Raw genomic sequence first — 19,412 nt, forward strand, 5'->3', positions numbered from 1 at the left:
ATGCTTTTTTAAAATCAGCTAGAAGGATTTAATATCAAACTATCCTTTTTGGTTGGTTTAATGAAATTATTATGATGATTGTGATCTGTTGACATGTTTACCTGCTTCATTTGATTAAAGCTTAGTCTTTGTAATGGCACTACCATCACCTAAAACCATGGCTGTCACCTTGACCTCTGCTGCCTCTGTCTCATCCTTGGCCCTGGCCAACAGGATTTCCTAGGGCTGTGAACTCTGTCAGTGTCACGGGTGTGTTACATGGAAAGGATTGCTCAAAGAAACCATTGTCAAGACTCAGCATGGAGGACTGTCGTTTTTATACAACTGTCTTCTTTGAGCTGCTGAGCTCCTGATCAGTCAACAGCTATTTATTTGGCTTCAATCAGGAGCTCAGCAGAGTCCTATGTGACCTCTGCACACACAGTGTTCTAGGAGTAGAACATCAAGTCTATTACATCAGTGACCTTGAACTAGCTCTCAAAGTTTGAAGACGTTTAATGGCTGACACAGATGAGTTAAGTCATCTAAGGACACAGAAATAAAGGCACTAAGAGAAAGGATACAAAGAATGAGCACGGATAGATTAGAGACATTAAGGGGTAAAAATAAGTCAATAAGGAAAGTGGTAAGTTTTCCTATAAACTCTCGAATGAGAAACTTATACAGCTAAAAGCAAGTTGGTGCTTATGTTTTTTATGTTTGTTTCATTAATAAGCTATCAGTCTAAATACATATTCACCTATATACAGTTTGGCATCTTTACTGTAATCAAAGAATATCTGTATGATTAAAATTATTTACTAGTATTTTAGTTTGATCATTTGAACTATATGTATCGGGATTGACTTAACATTCATGGAGAAACATTTAAGAGACCTAAAGTTAAAAGTTACAAATAGGAATTATTGAGTTATTAGAGTTTATCCCTTGAGGAATCAGTCATATTTAAACACAGTATTATCACCTGTGCTTTTGCACTGTGATGCCATGTAATCATCTCCTTTTTAAAAACTCATTTCCATGCTTGCTTATAATGTACTTCGATACATGCATCCCCTCTATTACCCTATTCTCCTTTCCTTTCCCGTTCAAATCCTAATGTCCCCCTTACATTCAGGTCTCCCCTCCTTCCTCCACGTACAAGATAAATCATGCCGCACTTTGTGAGACTGACATGTGACATGACATAATGATCTCCATTTTCCTGCTTATGGAATTTCATTCTTCTTTATGGCTAAACAAAACCCCACCGTGTATATATGCCACACTTTGTTTGTCTGTCCATCCATCGATGGGCAGCTAGGCTGATTCTAGCTTGGCTATTGTGAACATCATTGTGATAAACATGGATGTGCAGGTATCTCTATGGGATGCTGACCTGGAACCCTTTGATTACAATACCCCAGAATGGTATAGGCGGATAGAATGATGCTGACTTCCACAGCGTCTGAGCTCATTCACGCTCCTCTGTAGTGTGCAAGTGTTCCCTTTTACTGAATTCTTGTCAAATTTTTGTTTCCATGCAACAAACTGTTAATTAGTATAATTCACCTGTCAATTCTTTAACCCTCTAGAGTGTTCATTTTTATGAGTGACACAAGTGTGAAGTGTCTACAAGGGTTTCCACTCATGAGTGGAGACCCATCCCTGTTTCCCTATCTTCCTGTCCTACAAAATGAACATTGACCGACCATATTTCACCTTCTCGGCTCTTCTGAAAGTCAGGGTGCCCCTCCAGCCAAGTCTTCATGTTGTGCTTACTTCGAAATTTATTTTTAAGTTTTACGTTTTCATTTGGTTTTTGAAGTTGCTACTTACTGAGAAGAGCTTGCCTTTGGATAAGCTTTCCCTCGCAAGTCATTGAAGGGAGCCCCTGGGATGCTTAAGATCGTGTGGAAGGGCAGCTCATGGCCGGGTGCAGGTACAGAATGCAGACCCTGCATTTTATAGTTTCCTGAGGCTGTGCTGCATTCTGGACCGTATGACGAGTGCCTAATATTGTCTGTATGAAAACCCTCGGCTGTCCAGTCTTCCATGGCAGTCCGTTGGGCTTCGTTTTGGCATCGCAGAGCTTCTGTCTTACATGGCTGAATTTCTTGTTTGGGGAAGTTTGGGTGTTTAGAGAAAAAGGACCAGAAATGGATTAGCTGATCTTGACACAGGGTTTTAAAACTTTTCTCCAGGCAAGAGGATTCTCACTGGTAATGGAGCCGGCTCCACACACTTTTGTGCACAGTTTGGCCTCTCAATGATTTTCTCTTTCTGGAAAAAAAAATGTTATGCAGCACAGGTTTATTTCTAAGTATGAATCTCCAGGAACTACTTTTGAGAATGCTTCTTCTTCTTCTTCTTCTTTTTTTTTTTTTTTTTTTTTGGAGACCATTTGAACCCACTAAAAATACCATTACTACACATATATACATTTAAAACACATGCTACTGAGATCACTCAGTGTCTTAGTCAGGGTTTCTATTCCTGCACAAACATCATGACCAAGAAGCAAGTTGGGGAGGAAAGGGTTTATTCGGCTTACATTTCCATACTGCTGTTGATCACCAAAGGATGCAGGACTGGAACTCAAGCAGGTCAGAAAGCAGGAGCTGATGCAGAGGCCATGGAGGGATGTTCTTTACTGGCTTACTCAGCCTGCTCTCTTATAGAACCCAAGACAACCAGCCCAGAGATGGTCCCACCCACAAGGGGCCTTGCCCCCTTGATCACTAATTGAGAAAATGCCTTACAGTTGGATCTCATGGAGGCATTTCCTCAACTGAAGCTCCTTTCTCTGTGATAACTCCAGCTGTGTCAAGTTGACACAAAAACTAGCCAATACAACTGACCCCTTGTCAACTTGACACACAAACACATCACTAGTAAGCCTCAACCCTTACATTCTTATTCATCCCCAAGGTCTAAATAACTTTAAATGTCCCACAGTCTTTACATATTCTTAAAATTTCAATCTCTTTAAAATATCCATCTCTTTTAAAAATCCAAAGTCTTTTTAAATTAAAAGTCTCTTAACTGTGGGCATCACTAAAACAGTTTCTTCCTTCAAGAGGGAAAATATCAGGGCACAGTCACAATCAAAAGCAAAAATCAATCTCCAACCGTCCAATGTCTGGGATCCAACTCACGATCTTCTGGGCTCCTCCAAGGGCTTGGGTCACTTCTCCAGCCATGCCCTTTGTAGCACACGCGTCATCCTCTAGGCTCCAGATGCCTCTACTCCACTGCTGCTGCTGCTCTTGGTGGTCATCTCATGGTACTGGCATCTCCAAAACACTGCATGACCCCTTCAGTCCTAGGCCATCAATTGCAACTGAGGCTGCACTTTCACCAATGGCCTTCCATGGCCTCTCACAGTGCTAAGTCTCAGCTGCTCTGCTCAACTCCTTCATGCCTTCAAAACCAGTACCACCTGGGTGACCCTTACACGTTACCAAGTCCAGCCAGAGCACAAGGTACAACTTTGGCTATATCTGGAACGCAGCCACTGTGCTCTCAGAAAACACTTCCCAGAAGATGTCACCTCAATGATGCTGGTCTCTTCTTAATCACCGCTAATTTCTTAGCTCCAGCTAACCAGCATCAATAGTCCCAGTAATGCAAAGTTTTTGCTTTAGTAGTTCTGGTATCTTGTTAATCACAGCTGATTCTTCAGCCCCAGCTAACCAGAACTACAGAATCTTCACAATCAAAACAGCAATGGCCCTGAAAAGAGTCTTTAATTTTCCCTCTGAAATTTCACAAACCAGACCTCCATCTTCTGCAGTGTTCTCAACATTATCTTCCAAGCTCCTACACAACATCTGACAGAGCTCTTAACAATGGATGGATCTTCAAGCCCAAAGTTCCAAAGTCCTTCCACAGTCCTCCCCAGAACATGGTCAGGTTGTCACAGGAATACCCCACTCTGCTGGTACCAATTTGTCTTAGTCAGGGTTTCTATTCCTGCACAAACATCATGACCAAGAAGCAAGTTGGGGAGGAAAGGGTTTATTCGGCTTACATTTCCATACTGCTGTTGATCACCAAAGGATGCAGGACTGGAACTCAAGCAGGTCAGAAAGCAGGAGCTGATGCAGAGGCCATGGAGGGATGTTCTTTACTGGCTTACTCAGCCTGCTCTCTTATAGAACCCAAGACAACCAGCCCAGAGATGGTCCCACCCACAAGGGGCCTTGCCCCCTTGATCACTAATTGAGAAAATGCCTTACAGTTGGATCTCATGGAGGCATTTCCTCAACTGAAGCTCCTTTCTCTGTGATAACTCCAGCTGTGTCAAGTTGACACAAAAACTAGCCAATACACTCAGTGTTGCTTATATGTATTTAGGGCTGATCTCTTGGGACTGGTGAACCTATGAAGGCAGGGGTTGTCCCTGAAGAAGACTGAGTCTTCACCTCACAACAGCCATTAATGGCCTATAGCTCTTCTATAGCTCTAGTCTCTGGATGACCTGGCAAGAAGCCCTCACCCACTTTGGCCTGTCTATTGATGTTGTCATTTTATAGCTCTTGCTTAGGCAACCACGTGGTTGCAATTTTGATACAGCTCCTGTATCATTTCTAGAAAGCAACGTCTCAGTCCTCTGGCTCTCACAACTTTTCTATCCCTCTTGCGTGATGTTTCCCTGGTCTCGGGGGTTTCGTGTCAAATGGGTCAGCTGGGGCTGGGTACCACAGTCAGGGGTTCTCTGTATTTTGCCAGTTGTGACTCCACTCTTGACATTATTAAATTACCCTGGTGTAAGGAGGACTTTTGGCTCCACATTGCCTGTACCAGCACTGCTCTAGGTCTAAGATGTCTATCCCCTACAAGCAAATTTTGGAGGGAACCAAGCAGCTACACAGGACAGACTTTGGTCTAGAAGCCAAACCTCTTGTGTCCTAGAAACCTTTCTTTGTCCTTTTTCCTATGGTGGTCCATTGATTTCACTAGGCCAGGGGAGGAGGCCCAGGATTCTGCATACAAACAGAATAAAGGTTTTGTTTTAAATGGCCGGTTCCATTTACCACCAGATGGCGCTATAGTACTACCAGGAAATGCACACGTGCTAAACCGGTGGTGTCATAAACCAGAGGAGAAAACAAAGCCGGTAGAGTATATAGGACCACAGTTTTCTCATTGTAGGGGTTGATCAGAAACAGCTGTCCAGCAGAAGCAGCAGCAAGAAAACGGCACACACCCAGGGAGATCATAATGCTTGCTCTGATTGGAGCCTTTCTGTTGTAAGTTTCCAAATTGATCGGTGAACTGTGGTCGCCACACGAGTGAAAGAATCGTTAGAACATTCTCAAACTTCAGTGCCCAGTCTGTAGCGTCTTCTGGTCCAGTCCTCTATCCACGCCGTAGCTTGTAGAAAGTAACTCTAGAGTAATCCTGAGCAGTTTCTATCTGCTGGCTTACTAGCTAGACTTTGGCAAGAGTGATGTCATTCTTCACCATGGCATCTTTGCTCAAGTGTCTCTCAGGACAGACAGGTGAAGATCAAAGGCTGTGTGTATCCCTGGATCCAAATGACCTTCCTGAAGGATGAGTGTTCAACACATAGCACGCAGGTGACACCTCCTATCAGGATGCGAAACTTTGATCGTAACCTCTTGAAGAACAAAAGTTGCAGATTAACCAAATTATTCTAACATGGGCCGTTTTATCCTCATGTTCTGAAGTTGTCCCTTGTCCCCTATCTTTTACCTTCCTTTTTAGGCTAAGTTGTTCTATAAAACTATTCTGTTATTAGTAAGAAGAGAAGATTGGTGTGAGTCTATGAAATAAACTCAGCCTCTGTTCATAAAGTTGTTCAAAAAGTACTCAGGGAACTATTCCTACCAAATAACAAATAAACAAGCAAACAAAAACTCCTTGATTTTTGTTTTGAAGGGAAACTCACCAGACAGTGGACAGACAGTATTTTCTCTGGAACACTTGGAGATTTGCCTGAAGGAAGCAGAGGAAAAGGCTAGAGCTCTGTTGGAACAGGTAATACCTACCATGGGGACTGGAAAGATCTGCTGCTGAGGCTGCCCGAGAGCACATGTCAATCTTTAACCTCAGACCCACTGACGCAGCACACGTGTCCACATACACACAAACACATGTGAACATACATACGCACATAAACACACGCACATGAACACTCACAGGCACACGTGAACACACACATAAACATACACACATAAACACACACAAAAAAATACACACATGAACACACACACACACACACACACACACCTCCTTCATTTCCATCAACACTTCTTTTAATGTAAGAGAACTTTTCTCCCTTCAAAGCTTTGTTTTTCACATTTGGATTTTATTTGGTTTTCTTTCACTGCAAGCTCCCGGGAGTCCAGTGGGCCTTCCCTAAGCACGTCGGTTCCCGGAAAAGGCAATGTGTATTTATTTGCATTATAAACGAATAAACTCAGAGGCAAATGAAAACCTGTCAGAACCACACAGATTCTTCTAGAATGTTCCTGGGAAGTTGACTCTGCGGAGAGGTCTTCCGTTTTGGGTTCTCTAGCACTGAGCAAAGCAGGTCATAGGCGGTGCTTGGCCTGTGTGGATGGCCTGGACATTCCACGGTGGTTGCTCTCTGTACATAGCTAGGCCTTGATTTTAGGCACAGTGGGTGTGGGTTATCAGAAATTCTAAACCAGGGTCTGTACCATTTCCTAATAATACTGTATTTTGAAGAAGAAGAAGAAAAAACTAACAAAACCAAACCACAACCAAAATCAGTGTATTGTTCATTGTTAAGGACTCAGAGTAGAAATCTTCCCAGACCTGAGTCACCCTATGTGGCACAAGGCCACCAATGTGTACCCTTAATGACAATGAGTAGAGGGCAAAGGACAGGAGGTCCCTAATGACATAAATTTGTATTAATTTCTCATCAATAGGGAGAGAGTTGGCAAGAAGCTATTTTATGAGACTTTTAGATTAGCAAGGTATTATACATTTGAGTCTGACAGGGATGTTTGAGGGACTTGAAAGGAGAGGCTTGTGTGTGATGAGGGGAACTTTAATTGACATGCAAAGGAACCTGCTCAGCAGCCTTCATTTTCTTTCCACTCTATAAGAAGACTGTCATCTGGGGACTGCGTACTGTGTAGCGACTAAAGGTAATCGATGCTGTGGTTTTCACAGGACTTTCCTGAATCAATGAAACCGTGGTGCTCCCCTGGGAAAATGTCCGCTGCAGCTCCATGCCCTGTGGTTTTCCTGAAATAAATTTCAAACGACAGCAAAACCATGATTTATATAGAAAATAATGATTGACATGACACTGTTTCAAACTACTCCCCGAGGAAGACCAGAGTTTCAGAGCAGTTTTGAATGCATAACTAAGAGAGAACACACACACATACACACACACACACACACACACACACACACACTAAGATGTCTGTTTATTTTACAGTCAAAAGCTTTTTATTACTAGTTTTCTCCCCCTACTTTCTGAGACATGTTGTTGCTATAGCCCAAGTGGCCTCAAAGTCACTTTATATCCAATACTGACCTCAAATTCATGGCAATCCTTCTGCCTCAGTCTCCTGAGTCCTGAGATTAAAAGTGTGTCTCCATAATCTCAGCTCTGATTTTTTTATTAAAATAAATGAGATTCAATTTATTCATGATACTTGTTTTTCATAAAATATTCTTACTTGACACAAATCACTCCTAATACTTGAAGAATGCTGGAAGAATTTCTTGATGTAACAGTAAGCAATTAGCTATAGTTTTTCAGCATTTAGGAAATTAAGTATCTAAAATAGAAATGGACTTCATCTAAAGTTTTTGTACCTGCCAGAGTAAAAGGCTAGTGAACTGCTTGGGGCAGGAAGGTGTACAAGCCAGGTTCCCAAATAGCTCACAGAGAGCAGAATTAGTGGACAGGTAGAGCGGGATTGTGGGTACTCTTACAACTCCAGGTGAGCTACATGGTAACATTGGGATTTGGAGTCTGAGTTACTGTCCCAACATAGTTTTTAACATTTCATACTTGTATGACCAGGAGAATTTAGCTAGAAGCTGGTGGCATCACAGTGACGACCAGAAAGAATGATGAATAAAACACATCATGAAGATTTACAGTATTATGGTTGTAGTTAATTTGGGCTTGTTATATTACGCTTGGCTACCTCTATCTACTACTGCAGTTGAAAGAGAGCAATCAAATATAAGCATAGCTCCCAAAGTGTTCCACCCTGACCCTTCGCTTTCTGCTCTAACCTTGTCTTTGAGAAGATAAAGGACTGTAGTTAGTTGAGTCTAGGAATAACTAATGAAAGTCAGAATTAGTTTCGGGTGACTTTTAGGTGCTATAACTTGCAAAATGGGGAGTTGCAGTGGTTAAGTGTGCAATACACACTGGGTGTGAAAGAACTCTCCTGATTCTATTTGAGGGTTGGCCCACGGGAAGCCAGGTGGACCCCGCAGCCTTTCCAAGCTATTGTTTCTGTGCAGTAGCAATGAGGCATAGACAAGATGCAGAAAGAGCCTGGTGTGGCTTCCGTAAAGAAAGGCTTACTAGTAGTCAAAATGAAGAACGGCAGAAACTGGAGAGAAAAAAAAGCCTGGTACTTCCATTTCTTAACTTGCATGGAAAGCAGTGTGAGCTTTGTTCTTTCTACTCTCAGTGAGACTTTCTGTTCCAACAGACATCATTTTCCCTTTAACTGACGATATGAACGTTCCCCAAGGCTCCAAGTAAAGCTAGGAACATCATTCATGTGCTGCCACCCTGAAGTTCTTCTGACACCTATGGAATATACAAAGACAAGCATTTTACTCTTTCTCCCGGAGTCTCCTAAGCTCACATCCTACATGCAAGAATATGACAAGCCGTCTGCGATGCACAGTAAATGCTCTTCAGTGAACAAATGCAGCATCTCTCTCCCTCTTTTTTAATTTATTTGTTTGGTGTGTGTGTGTGTGTGTGTGTGTGTGTCAGAGCACACTTCTCAGATGTTCTTTCTCAGCTCCCACGACGTGGGTCCCAAGGATGGAAATTATCAGCTTGGCTGGAAGCACATTCACCTCCTGAGCCACCATGCTGGCCTAAGGAGCTAAGGTGGGTTTGTTTTTTTTTGAGTACCTCAAGAACTCCAAGTACAGAGCTTAGCTTTGTGGCTATTTTACTCGACAGAGACAGTAGTCCTGTAAGGGGCTCTGCTATGATTCCCACTTACTAGAGGAGGGCAAAAAGACTATAAACACCCTCATTTCCCCAATGCTGTACAGTCAGAAAATAGTGAGCCTGGCACTGGAACTCAAATATGTTTAACTGACTCTCAAAGATCTTTTTAAAAATGTCTTTATTAGGTTTTTTTTTCATGAAATATATTTGATCATGTTCCTCCCTCCTCAATTACTCCCAGATTCCCTCCTCCCACCTCCCCACCCAACTTTATGCTTTCTTTTTCTCCCTCTCTCTCAAAAACAAAATAAAAATAACAACCTGAAATCAAAAACAAATAAAAAAATTAGTAAGACTAAAAATATCAAAGTAAAGCAAAACAAAACAACCCATCCCCCAATATCCTACCTGCTCCCAAATACCATGGAGTTGGTGTTCTGTTGGCCAACTACTTCAGGATATGGAGCCTGTAAGGTATATAGTTTAGATACCCAGTGATGCCCCATTGAAGGAAAATGATTTCCCCTTTCCCAGCTGGAATCAACTGCAAATAGCTTATTATTTAGTGGTGGGATCTTAGAGGATTCTGTACCCACTCTTAGCACTGGGACCCCGTCTGTTTGAACCTCTGCAGGTCCTCTGTGTGCTGCCACAGTCTATGTAAATTCATATGTGCACCAGTACTGGTGAGTTGTTGGCTATGAGCCCACCACACACACACACACACACACACACACACACCACACACACACACACACACACACAAAACCTTCTGAGCCTACTGCTGAGGTTATTGGTTGCTCTCTACAACTTGATGATAAGGCCCTGGTCCCGAAGGCAACCCTCACAGTTCTTAAGAATACGTGAGCATAAGCCAGAGGTACCAAGATTTTTCTCTACCCTGCAACAGTGAACAGGAAGAATTTATCTTGATTCCTTAACTGGGGTTTCGACCCTTGAGGACTTGCTGAGCAGATAGGTTGGCAGGCCCTTCCTCCAAGTTCACTAGAGCTGGTGTAGGGCTTAATAATTTACATTTCTATCAAGACCCCATCTAGTTTCAACACAGTCATTTCAACTCACCCAGCCCTCAGGAGGGGTTTTCTTCCTTGTTATCCAGCACTCCACAGCTGTGTGGAGCAACAGGGCCACTTAGGATTCGGTGTGGGCGTGAGGGCACGACAGGGACAACCCAAAAAAAGGGAGAGGCTGACCTTTCCTCACACAAAGTAAGCAGGAGTGGCGGTAGGCACATGGAGGTCTGAGCTTTGTCTCTTGTGCATCCGTAAATGTGGCATCCACCCTCAAGGACCAGGAGACTCTGCAGCTGCACTGTCTATTCACAGGCCAGGCAGCAACTCAAGAAGAGACAAGCACAAGATAGGAATTTTTTTTTTTTTTCTGGAGACTTCTGGTAACCTCACATACCATTGACCCCTTGTATTTGTATTAAAGCTGAGAAATACAAGTAATTAGTTGTACACACAATAATTGTTTTAAATGTTACTAGCACAAGTGTTTGGGATTTTTTTTTCATTAAGAAAGGAAGAATGGATATTTAGTAGAAAAAGGCATGCGACATTCCCAGCACCACCTGCGAAGGAGAGAATTCTTTCACCACTGAATCGTCTTGACACCTTTGACAAAAACATTAATTGTCTGGGATGTATTGGTTAATCCTTGAACACTAAATGCTGTCCCTGGGGCTCTACCCGTGTGACCTTCAGCAGGCAGTGCTCTCTGGAAGTCTCAGTCATCAACGTATTCCTGGAAAGATATTTATGCTCTTGGGCATTTTACAAGAAGAGACGCATTTGGGGTACGCTACGGTATCTCAGACTAAGATCAGACTAAGACAAATGGAATAGGCTGTTTGCTGTTTCATCCTAAATGCCTGGCATCATAGCCATGCACCTCAAAGACACGTTAGCCACTGGATACCTCTTAAGCCTAGAACAGACATAGGGAATATAACCAGGAAGGAGCATTGTCCTGGGAACCTCGACTCCAGTGTTCAGAGGCAATGTCAGCAAACCACAGAGCCCAAGTTAGCAGAGAGTGACACGCAGTGAACTCTAGGATGCCCGACTTGTTGGAGTTGTGTGAAAACAAAGGTAAAGACAGATTATCTGCACTCTTTATTTCAAAGAAAGAAAGTATAGTGTGTGCTTTCTTAGTGTGAATAAGAAAGTTAAACATAATCTAAGAAGAGGTAAAGGAAAAAGGAAAAAAATCCAAGGTCTCTTCTGCTGCCTCTGCATCCTTTTGCCCTGTGGACTTAGTCTGACTCTTTGCAAATTCCCAATGTGGGCGCTAACGGCTTGGAAGGTTGTTAAAGTTGAGATCATGACAACTCTAGTTAGCTAGCTTTGCATGTTGTTCGTTTTGGGCCCTTTGTGTGTTGTTCTGCACAGTGCTCCGTTTTACAAATATTTACTGAGCACTGTGCTGAAGAAAAGGGTCACAGTACTGAAGAGACCAGCCACTTCTCTCACACAGAGAAGACACTCATGTGGAAAGGACTCCGGCCCTGACACATAGGTGCTGAAAGCACAGAGCTTCCAGTGCCCCTGGCCATTTGCTGGGCCATGCTAAGGAAAGCCTGGGGGGTGGTCCTGCCCGGGGAAACCACCATATTGAGATTAGCCAGTGGGCTCTTGCCCTTGAGAAAATAGAGATTGTAGTCCCTTCATACTCTGTGTGTCTGTCTCTGCATGCTTTCTGTGTGCCTGTTTATGTGTGTCTCTGTCTCTCTGTTTCTGTTTCTGTCTTTACATTGCTCTGACAGTCTCTCTGTGTCTGTCTGTCCCTGTCCCTGTTTCTTTGTCTCTCTCTCTCTCTGTCCCTCTCCCTCTGTCCCTCCCCCTCCTTCCCTTCCCTTCCCTTCCCTTCCCTTCCCTTCCCTTCCCTTCCCTTCCCTTCCCTTCCCTTCCCTTCCCTTCTCTCCTCTTCCCTTCTCTCCTCTTCCCTTCTCTCCTCTTCCCTCCTCTCCTCTCCTCTCCTCTCCTCTCCTCTCCTCTCCTCTCCTCTCCTCTCCTCTCCTCTCCTCTCCTCTCCTCTCCTCTCCTCTCCTCTCCTCTCCTCTCCTCTCCTCTCCTCTCCTCTCCTCTCCTCTCTCTCTCTCTCTCTCTCTCTCTCTCTCTCTCTCTCTCTCTCTGCGAGAAACACAACAATGAGACCTAAGGCCCAGTTTCCACCTTAGATTCTTATTGGGGGAGGGGGGGTCTCAGGTTTTGTCTTCAGCGTTAAGTTTCCAAAGCAGATGGGACATTTCTTTCAGGACTCCCTTGGCAAGAGTGTGCAATAAACAATGAAATGAAGCTCAGGTGGCAGCTGGTGGGTGGAAGGGAGTAGCTCACAGTAGAGGAGTAGGGAGGATCCTGCAGTTTACTTTCTCTAGGGAGTTTCATCAACTTGGCTAATGTTTAGCCTTGTTTCTCCAGCATTTCTGTGTGCATTGTCCTTTAGCTTGGACCAGAAAGAAATCAAAACCTGAAGTATTAGCATGTCATGTTTGATCCTAATAACCAAGAAGTGATTAAGGATTTCATAACAAAGACCTTATGTATCCTATTATTTTTCTCTCTTAAACCTCAGTGTTGGATTTATTTTTTATTCACATAGAAAGAACATTGATCTCTCACAAAGCTGTAGACACTGAGATGTGTATTGAATGGCTAAAAATATGTTGATGCATGCTGGGATTGTGACCAAATACAATAGTCCTAGGTCGTCTTTATTGTTCAGATGCAACAACAGGTCCCCTGATGCAAGTGCATGTGAGATATTCATACTGGAAATGCTCAGAGATCATGCTCTGCATGCCAGTACGAAAGCCAGAGGTTTTATGAATGAGTTTTTGTTTTCTGATCTAGTCTGAAGTCTACTTTCAATGCAACAAAAGCACACACAGTCAGTTTGGTTTGCAATGGGTCTCTGTGCCACTAGGAAGTCTCGTTATGTGGAGCCTCACTGGGTTAATCAAAGTCTTGACTGATTTCAGAGCCTGCTTTAATTATAAAACTTAGCCCCTCCTTTTACATCAGATGTTAAATTTCACTCTGTGACTGGGTTGTTGGGTATAAATTGGACAATGTATGGGCAAAAATTCAAGTCACTGAAGAGATTTTTTTTGTTGTTGTTGTAGTTTTGAATGGAATCGGGCACAAGAACAGATTGGCTTCTGTTGTTGTTATAGGCTGGCTAAGTGAACTGCTAGCCTGTTACATAACTGAAGACTTCCTCTTGCTTGTAAATGTCAAGATCAAACTGAGGTCAGTTTTAAATAGCTGACTGGGTGCTAATTAATGTGATTTTCCCATACAAGGGAAAGCAAAAGTTCTTGTCCCCTAGGAGTCGTGGCTTTGATAAGAGCAGATAGCCTTTGCATGGACTTTACCTACTCTTTATAATGCTTTTTCTGCAATGGTAAACTCATTTTTCTTAGTGTTTGCAAGTAAAATAAGTTAATTCTTCCTCTGATATAATAAAATACCCGAGGGTAAGTGCTTTATATAAGGAAAGGAAGTTTATTTAGTCAATAGTTTTAGACGATCTGAAGTACGGTATCAACATCTTTTAGCCCTAGCGAGAGTCTTATGGTGGGTCATATCACAACAGCAAAATCTCACAGGACAGTGGTAAGTGGTGTATACACAAGAAGGATTCAGAGCGAATGCCCGGGTTGCTTATAACAACATTCTGCCAGGCATTCCCCATTTCTTCAGGACCCAAGCCACTTGTGTGGGGCAGCATTATTGCTGTTCTTTCAGAAGATGTAGATCTCATGTCCCAACTCTTTGCCACCAAACTCCACCCCTTAACAATTTCCTGCCACAGCAGTCACTCTGGAATCACACAGATCTGCCAGGGTGTCAGGGTTAAGCTGTACCTCAGCCATAACATTGAAGTCCTTGCTTTCATTCACTCATTTCTTTTTCTTTCTTTCTTCTTTTTTTTTTTTTTTGTTTTTTTGTTTTTTTGTTTTGTTTTTCGTGACAGGGTTTCTCTGTGTTCCTGGCTGTCCTGGAACTCACTTTGTAGACCAGGCTGGCCTCAAACTCAGAAATCTACCTGCCTCTGCCTGCTGGGATTAAAGGCGTGCGCCAGCACCGCCTGGCCATTCACCCATTTCTTCTTTCAGAAAAATATTTATTGAAACTGTGAGCTAGCATTCTTCTGAGTATCCCCCTATAATAACTCATGAGTGTTCCAAACAGTCCTATGCAATTGTGTGCCATTTTGTTCATGGAAGTCCCTCAGTGGCTTCACAGGCCTCTTGTCTGCTCTTCTCAGTTCTCCCTTTGTGATCTGGTTCAGGGTACACACTCCTGAGAAAGCCAAGTTTTCGTTGTCCTGGATTTTCTTCCTGCCCCTAGACATGACACCTGTTAAAGAGTTCTCTCAAGGTTGCCAGAGTCAACTCAAGTGCTATCTCTCCAACACATCAGCTTTCAACCGAAATCCTGGTCCTTGCTCCCCATCCCCTAGGCTAGTGGTCATTGCTACTTGAACACCTCATGGCTAAATGAGAAAGCTGTGCTTCTTGTAGCCATTTCTGCTTCCACACCTTACACGTACTACGATGGCCCTTTCCTCTAGAATGAGCCAACACCTTCTCATCTCAAATAGGACATCAACAAAGACTCAAACAATTCAATTCAAGAGTTCCTTGGTAGGAGCTGAGGGGGTATCCAGCCCTGTGGAGAGAGAAACAATATTAACAGGACAGGACACCCCCCCACCGAGTTCCTGGAGACTGGACCACCAACCAAAGAATATACATGGAGGGAGCCATGCTCCCTGACAACTATTCTTAGCACTTTTTTCTTTTCCTATGGCTTTTGTTTTTCATATGTATGAGTGTTTTGCATGCATATATATAAGTGTACCACATGTGTGCTAGGTAACCAAACAACTCAACAAAGGACATAAGATCTCCTAGAACTAGAGCTATAGATGGTTGTTTATTGTTTACTGTTATTGTTATTGTTTATTGTTTTATATATATACGTATATATATGCATATATATATATATATGTAAAAACAAAAATATTATTGTCATATTGTTTAGGCAGCCATATCATGTAGCTTCCCTGTCAATTATGGAGAACCATCTCATAGCAGACATCATTGTCCTTTGGCTCTTTCAATCTTTCTGGCCTTAGATGCAGGAGTTGTGTTGAAGATGTATCCACTGGGGCTGGGCAGTCCTTGATCTGGTACCTCCGCATTTTTGACCATTAAGTAGGTTACCTTCTAAAATAATTGACCTTACTAGCCCCAGGTAGCTGCCTTAATTTACAAAACAAAACAAAAAGGTTCTGGGGGGTGGGGAATGTTTAAAAGCTGCTGGTTTTGTGACTCTGTAGCATATGATTTGGGAACATGATCTGTTTGGGATCATGACCCAAGATTTAAATCACTTTATATACAAATATAAGATATATAAAAGGAAATTCCAGTAGGTTTTATTGATACACCAAATAATGCTAAGCAGGACCCTTAGGCAGGGATTGAATCTCCTCCCTTGCTGATAGACATGGGTTACTGATTACTAAATCATGGGACAAGAAATATCTCCTCAATTAGTAAGAGAGAATCAATGAAATAAAAATGGTCCTATTCACTGTGCACAGACCATGCATCCTAAAAGACCCTCCCACACCAGGAGACTGCTTTTTCAAGCCACTCTCATTCCCACTAGATATTGTGCATCTAAGTTTCTCAGAGGCTGTTTGGTCCACGCCCATTAGAAAATTCTCTTCTCCCACTGCTTGTCTTCAGCTTCTTAAGCATATTTTCACAACCCTGGCCCACTCAGACATGCCCTTAGTTGATACTGCATTGTTGATACTGAAGGGAGCATTTCAACTCAGGGATGAACTGTGCCCTTTTCAAAGTTGTGTAAGGCAAGCAGAAGTCAGAGCCTTGTGGATGTAGCTTAAGGTGGCTGTCAGAGACTTGGTTTCAGTGGTGGTGTAGGAGAGTGTTCAAGGAAATTACCTCCATGGAGTGTGCCTTAGTTTGGCGCACTCCTGAAGAGTCAGGCAGCTTGTTGAGAATAACTGACTTCAGGTTATAGTGTACAGGTACCAATGAGTACACACAGAACCTAAAATGAAAAACAAACAAACAAACAAACAAAAACAACAGAAAATCCTTGCCTGTTCATGCTGAAGGAGAAATATTGATCAGGTTTGGAGTTTCATTTCAGGTTCTAGGATGTTTTGTATTGTCTGTTTCCTATGTCATCCACCTTGGGATATCTTCCTGTTGCTTCAGGTTTTTGTGTCTGTGTTTATATCTGGTATCCAATAACGAAGAAACAAACCCCACGGACTCTGTCCTTTCATAGCTCTGTCTCCTCTTAAGCATGTACCAGTCCTGGCTTCTCTTGGTAACAAAAGGGGATGTGTCATCCTAAGATTGGGCATGCAGAGTCTTCCCCACCCCATTTCCCATCATTATTAGTAAGTCCTCATCATGACTGTTCTCTTTTCTTTGGGCTTTTCACAGACTCTGAAGTAGCAGGGAGTTGAACTGTAAATCCATCCTAGTGGAAACAGTCACTCCCTGCTTTAAAACTCATCTGAGACAGTTCATTCAAAGAGGGCTTCTCTGCAGTACTTACCCTCTGGGGGCTTTCCTGAAGTTATTTACCTTTCCTTTAAATTCCTCAAATTGACAAATAGGGACTTTAGGGCAGAGACTGCCCCTTGTCTTGGGGACGGGGGCAATCAAAGATGTCAAACTACATCTTTCCCAATGTGAAGAGCAGGAAGGCAACTCCTGACGCTCATCATCAGAGAGTGCCTGCTTTATGCTCCATGAAGTTGCTTTGTGAATTTATCCAACTTAGAGACTTTCTGTGTCCCAGCAACGGGTTTTTGGTCCCTACAGTGAATCTGCAATCGGTTCACTTATGGCATCTAGTCTCGTGGACAAGAAATTTTTGAGTCATGACCAGAATTTCTTCTCTAATGCTTTGAAGTTTTATAAGGCTGTCAGACAGATGAATAGCCTGAGGGTTTTCCTGAGGGAGCTACATACATACATGCATGCATACATCAGGAACATACATATGTTTGTATGGTATGAGGTTTCTTGGCAGCAATATGCCAAATATTCCCACTTTCTTTGATATCCCTGGACAAGACAAATACAGGTTACTTATTCCAATCTTAATTGCTAGTATTATCTCTCAGATGACATATTACATAGCACACAGTAACTTTATCTATTTTCTACTTCTCTATATCTGTCTGTCCATCTTTGTACCTAATCTATCATCTATCTATCTATCTATCTGTCTGTCTGTCTGTCTGTCTGTCTGTCTGTCTATTTTATCTATCTACTTCATCCATCATCTATTATCTATGTTGCAGGACACTTGCAAAGGGATTAAAGGGCTCTACCACAGAATTCAATAAGTTTCCTAGAAGCCTGAGCAGCAGAAGTGCACAGATGTGCACAGGAACAGGATGACAAGCTCAGTCTGGAGGTTTACTGTGCTACCTAAGACCTGGGTAACAGAGTCAGGGCGGAGCTTCAGAAGCACAGTGTGGAGGAAACTGTAAAGATAAAGGGTAGGCCCAGGTTCAGATGACCAATCAAGCAGATAAGTGAACGGCAGGTCCAGACAGACTCCTGTGTAGTTAGATCGATGGATGGTGATTTAAATAAGCCATGTCAGTGGCTGAGTCTAAATGGAGCTCATTGTTTTGCATGGGGTGGTCAGAGATAGGTCAGTTGGGTGTCACCAATGTGGTTCCTCCTCTTTATGAGGTCAAAGTGGGGATGTCATTCTCTTTCCTCAGTCTACTGTGCCTGATAATTTAGCTGGCCCGACTTTCCTGATAAGATTTTAATATGTTCACATGCTCCTATAGTCCTTATTTTCTTCGATAAATATACAGGGCTGGACTCTTACTTTTAAGACTATGTTATATATCATTAGGCACCTGGTGGGTGATTCTAGACAAATAGTGTTATTTGTATGTCCACCAAGGTAAAGAGCCTCTATTTTCAAAATGAAGTTAAATGCTGTCTCTAAAATGGAGTCTCTGAGTGCAAGGCATAGCCTACAAAGATCACTGTTTTACATTGTGCAGTTACAAGGTGGGCCACACCCATGTTTCACCAGAAGGTCTTTAAGAAGCATTTGTTGTTTGGTTGGTTGGTTGGTTGCCTAAGGGCTAGACTCTGTGAGTTGGAATAAATAAGCTGCTATTTCTAGTACATTCAAGTTTGTGTATTGGGCAGGTTCTGCTCAGCAAGAATAGCTATGTGTTTGTTTGTTTCCATTATACTATGTCTAATACGTTGATTTCAGTGCCTCACAAATTGATGCTACTGCTTTTCAATTTTTACAATCAAACACTGACTTTCATAGCCAAGTTGATTAATCACTTCACCTCGTCTCATGGTTCTTCATTTCTCTCTAGTATTATCTACATGTGTGTGTGTGCACATAGGGGATGCACACACACACACACACACACACACACACACACACATGCACATTAAGTAAAAATTTGGAATCTCTATGGCTGGGCCTCTATGTTTCAATTATTATTTGGCCATTTTGGTGATGATTTCTCTACATCTTCACTCATAGCCTAAGTTGTCCTGTGTTGTGCAGGGGTTTCCCCTCTCAAATAATTTGGGTGTGCTATGAGTTGAATTGTGTCCCCCTGAAATTCATTTGGTGGCATTCTAACTCTGTGTAGCTGAGAATCTGGCTCTACTTGGAAATGGGTTCATTGTTGATGTAATTGACTGAGATGTGGCTGCCCGGTAGTAGAGTAAGCAAGCTGTCCATCTAAAATGATGGGATCCCAATTAAAAGTGAAAATGGAAAGCTGTAGGTATTCATGTGTGAGAAAGCCATGCAAGGATGAAAGCAGAAACCAAGGGGATTATTCTATCCACCAAAGAGCATCAGAAATTTCCAATAAGCCACCAGCAGAGAGGGAAGAGAAACAGCATCAGTTCTCCCTCATAGCCAAAAGAAGGAATTGATCCTGCTGACACTTGGATACAACCATTAGCTTTGACAATTGTGCTATGTAAGCCACCCAGTGTGTGGTCCTCTTTGCAGCAGCCCTGGTACCCTAACATAGGAGTAACTCTGCTCTCAATTGTGTCCTGAAGTACTATTTTAATTGTACACAAACACAGAAGTGCTTGGAAAAAACCTGTTCAAGGCAAATCATTAATGAATCCAGACATCTGTTTTCAATGGTCTGAGACACAGGATAGAAT

At 42.6% G+C, this 19,412-nt stretch overlaps 1 protein-coding gene across 6 annotated transcripts in view; it reads left to right on the forward strand.

Annotated features, from left to right (window-relative positions):
* The window catches only part of Ccdc192 (coiled-coil domain containing 192), a 197,326-nt gene that overhangs the window by 24,316 nt on the left and 153,598 nt on the right, over positions 1-19,412 (forward strand). For all 6 annotated transcript variants that reach the window (XM_017318003.2, XM_030250625.1, XM_030250624.1 and 3 more), the window contains exon 3: positions 5,887-5,985. In XM_017318003.2, the coding sequence (XP_017173492.1) occupies positions 5,887-5,985 (99 nt within the window). The remainder of the gene's footprint in view (positions 1-5,886; positions 5,986-19,412) is intronic.

Source organism: Mus musculus, chromosome 18 (assembly GCF_000001635.26).
Source record: "Mus musculus strain C57BL/6J chromosome 18, GRCm38.p6 C57BL/6J".
Classification (NCBI taxonomy): domain Eukaryota; kingdom Metazoa; phylum Chordata; class Mammalia; order Rodentia; family Muridae; genus Mus; species Mus musculus.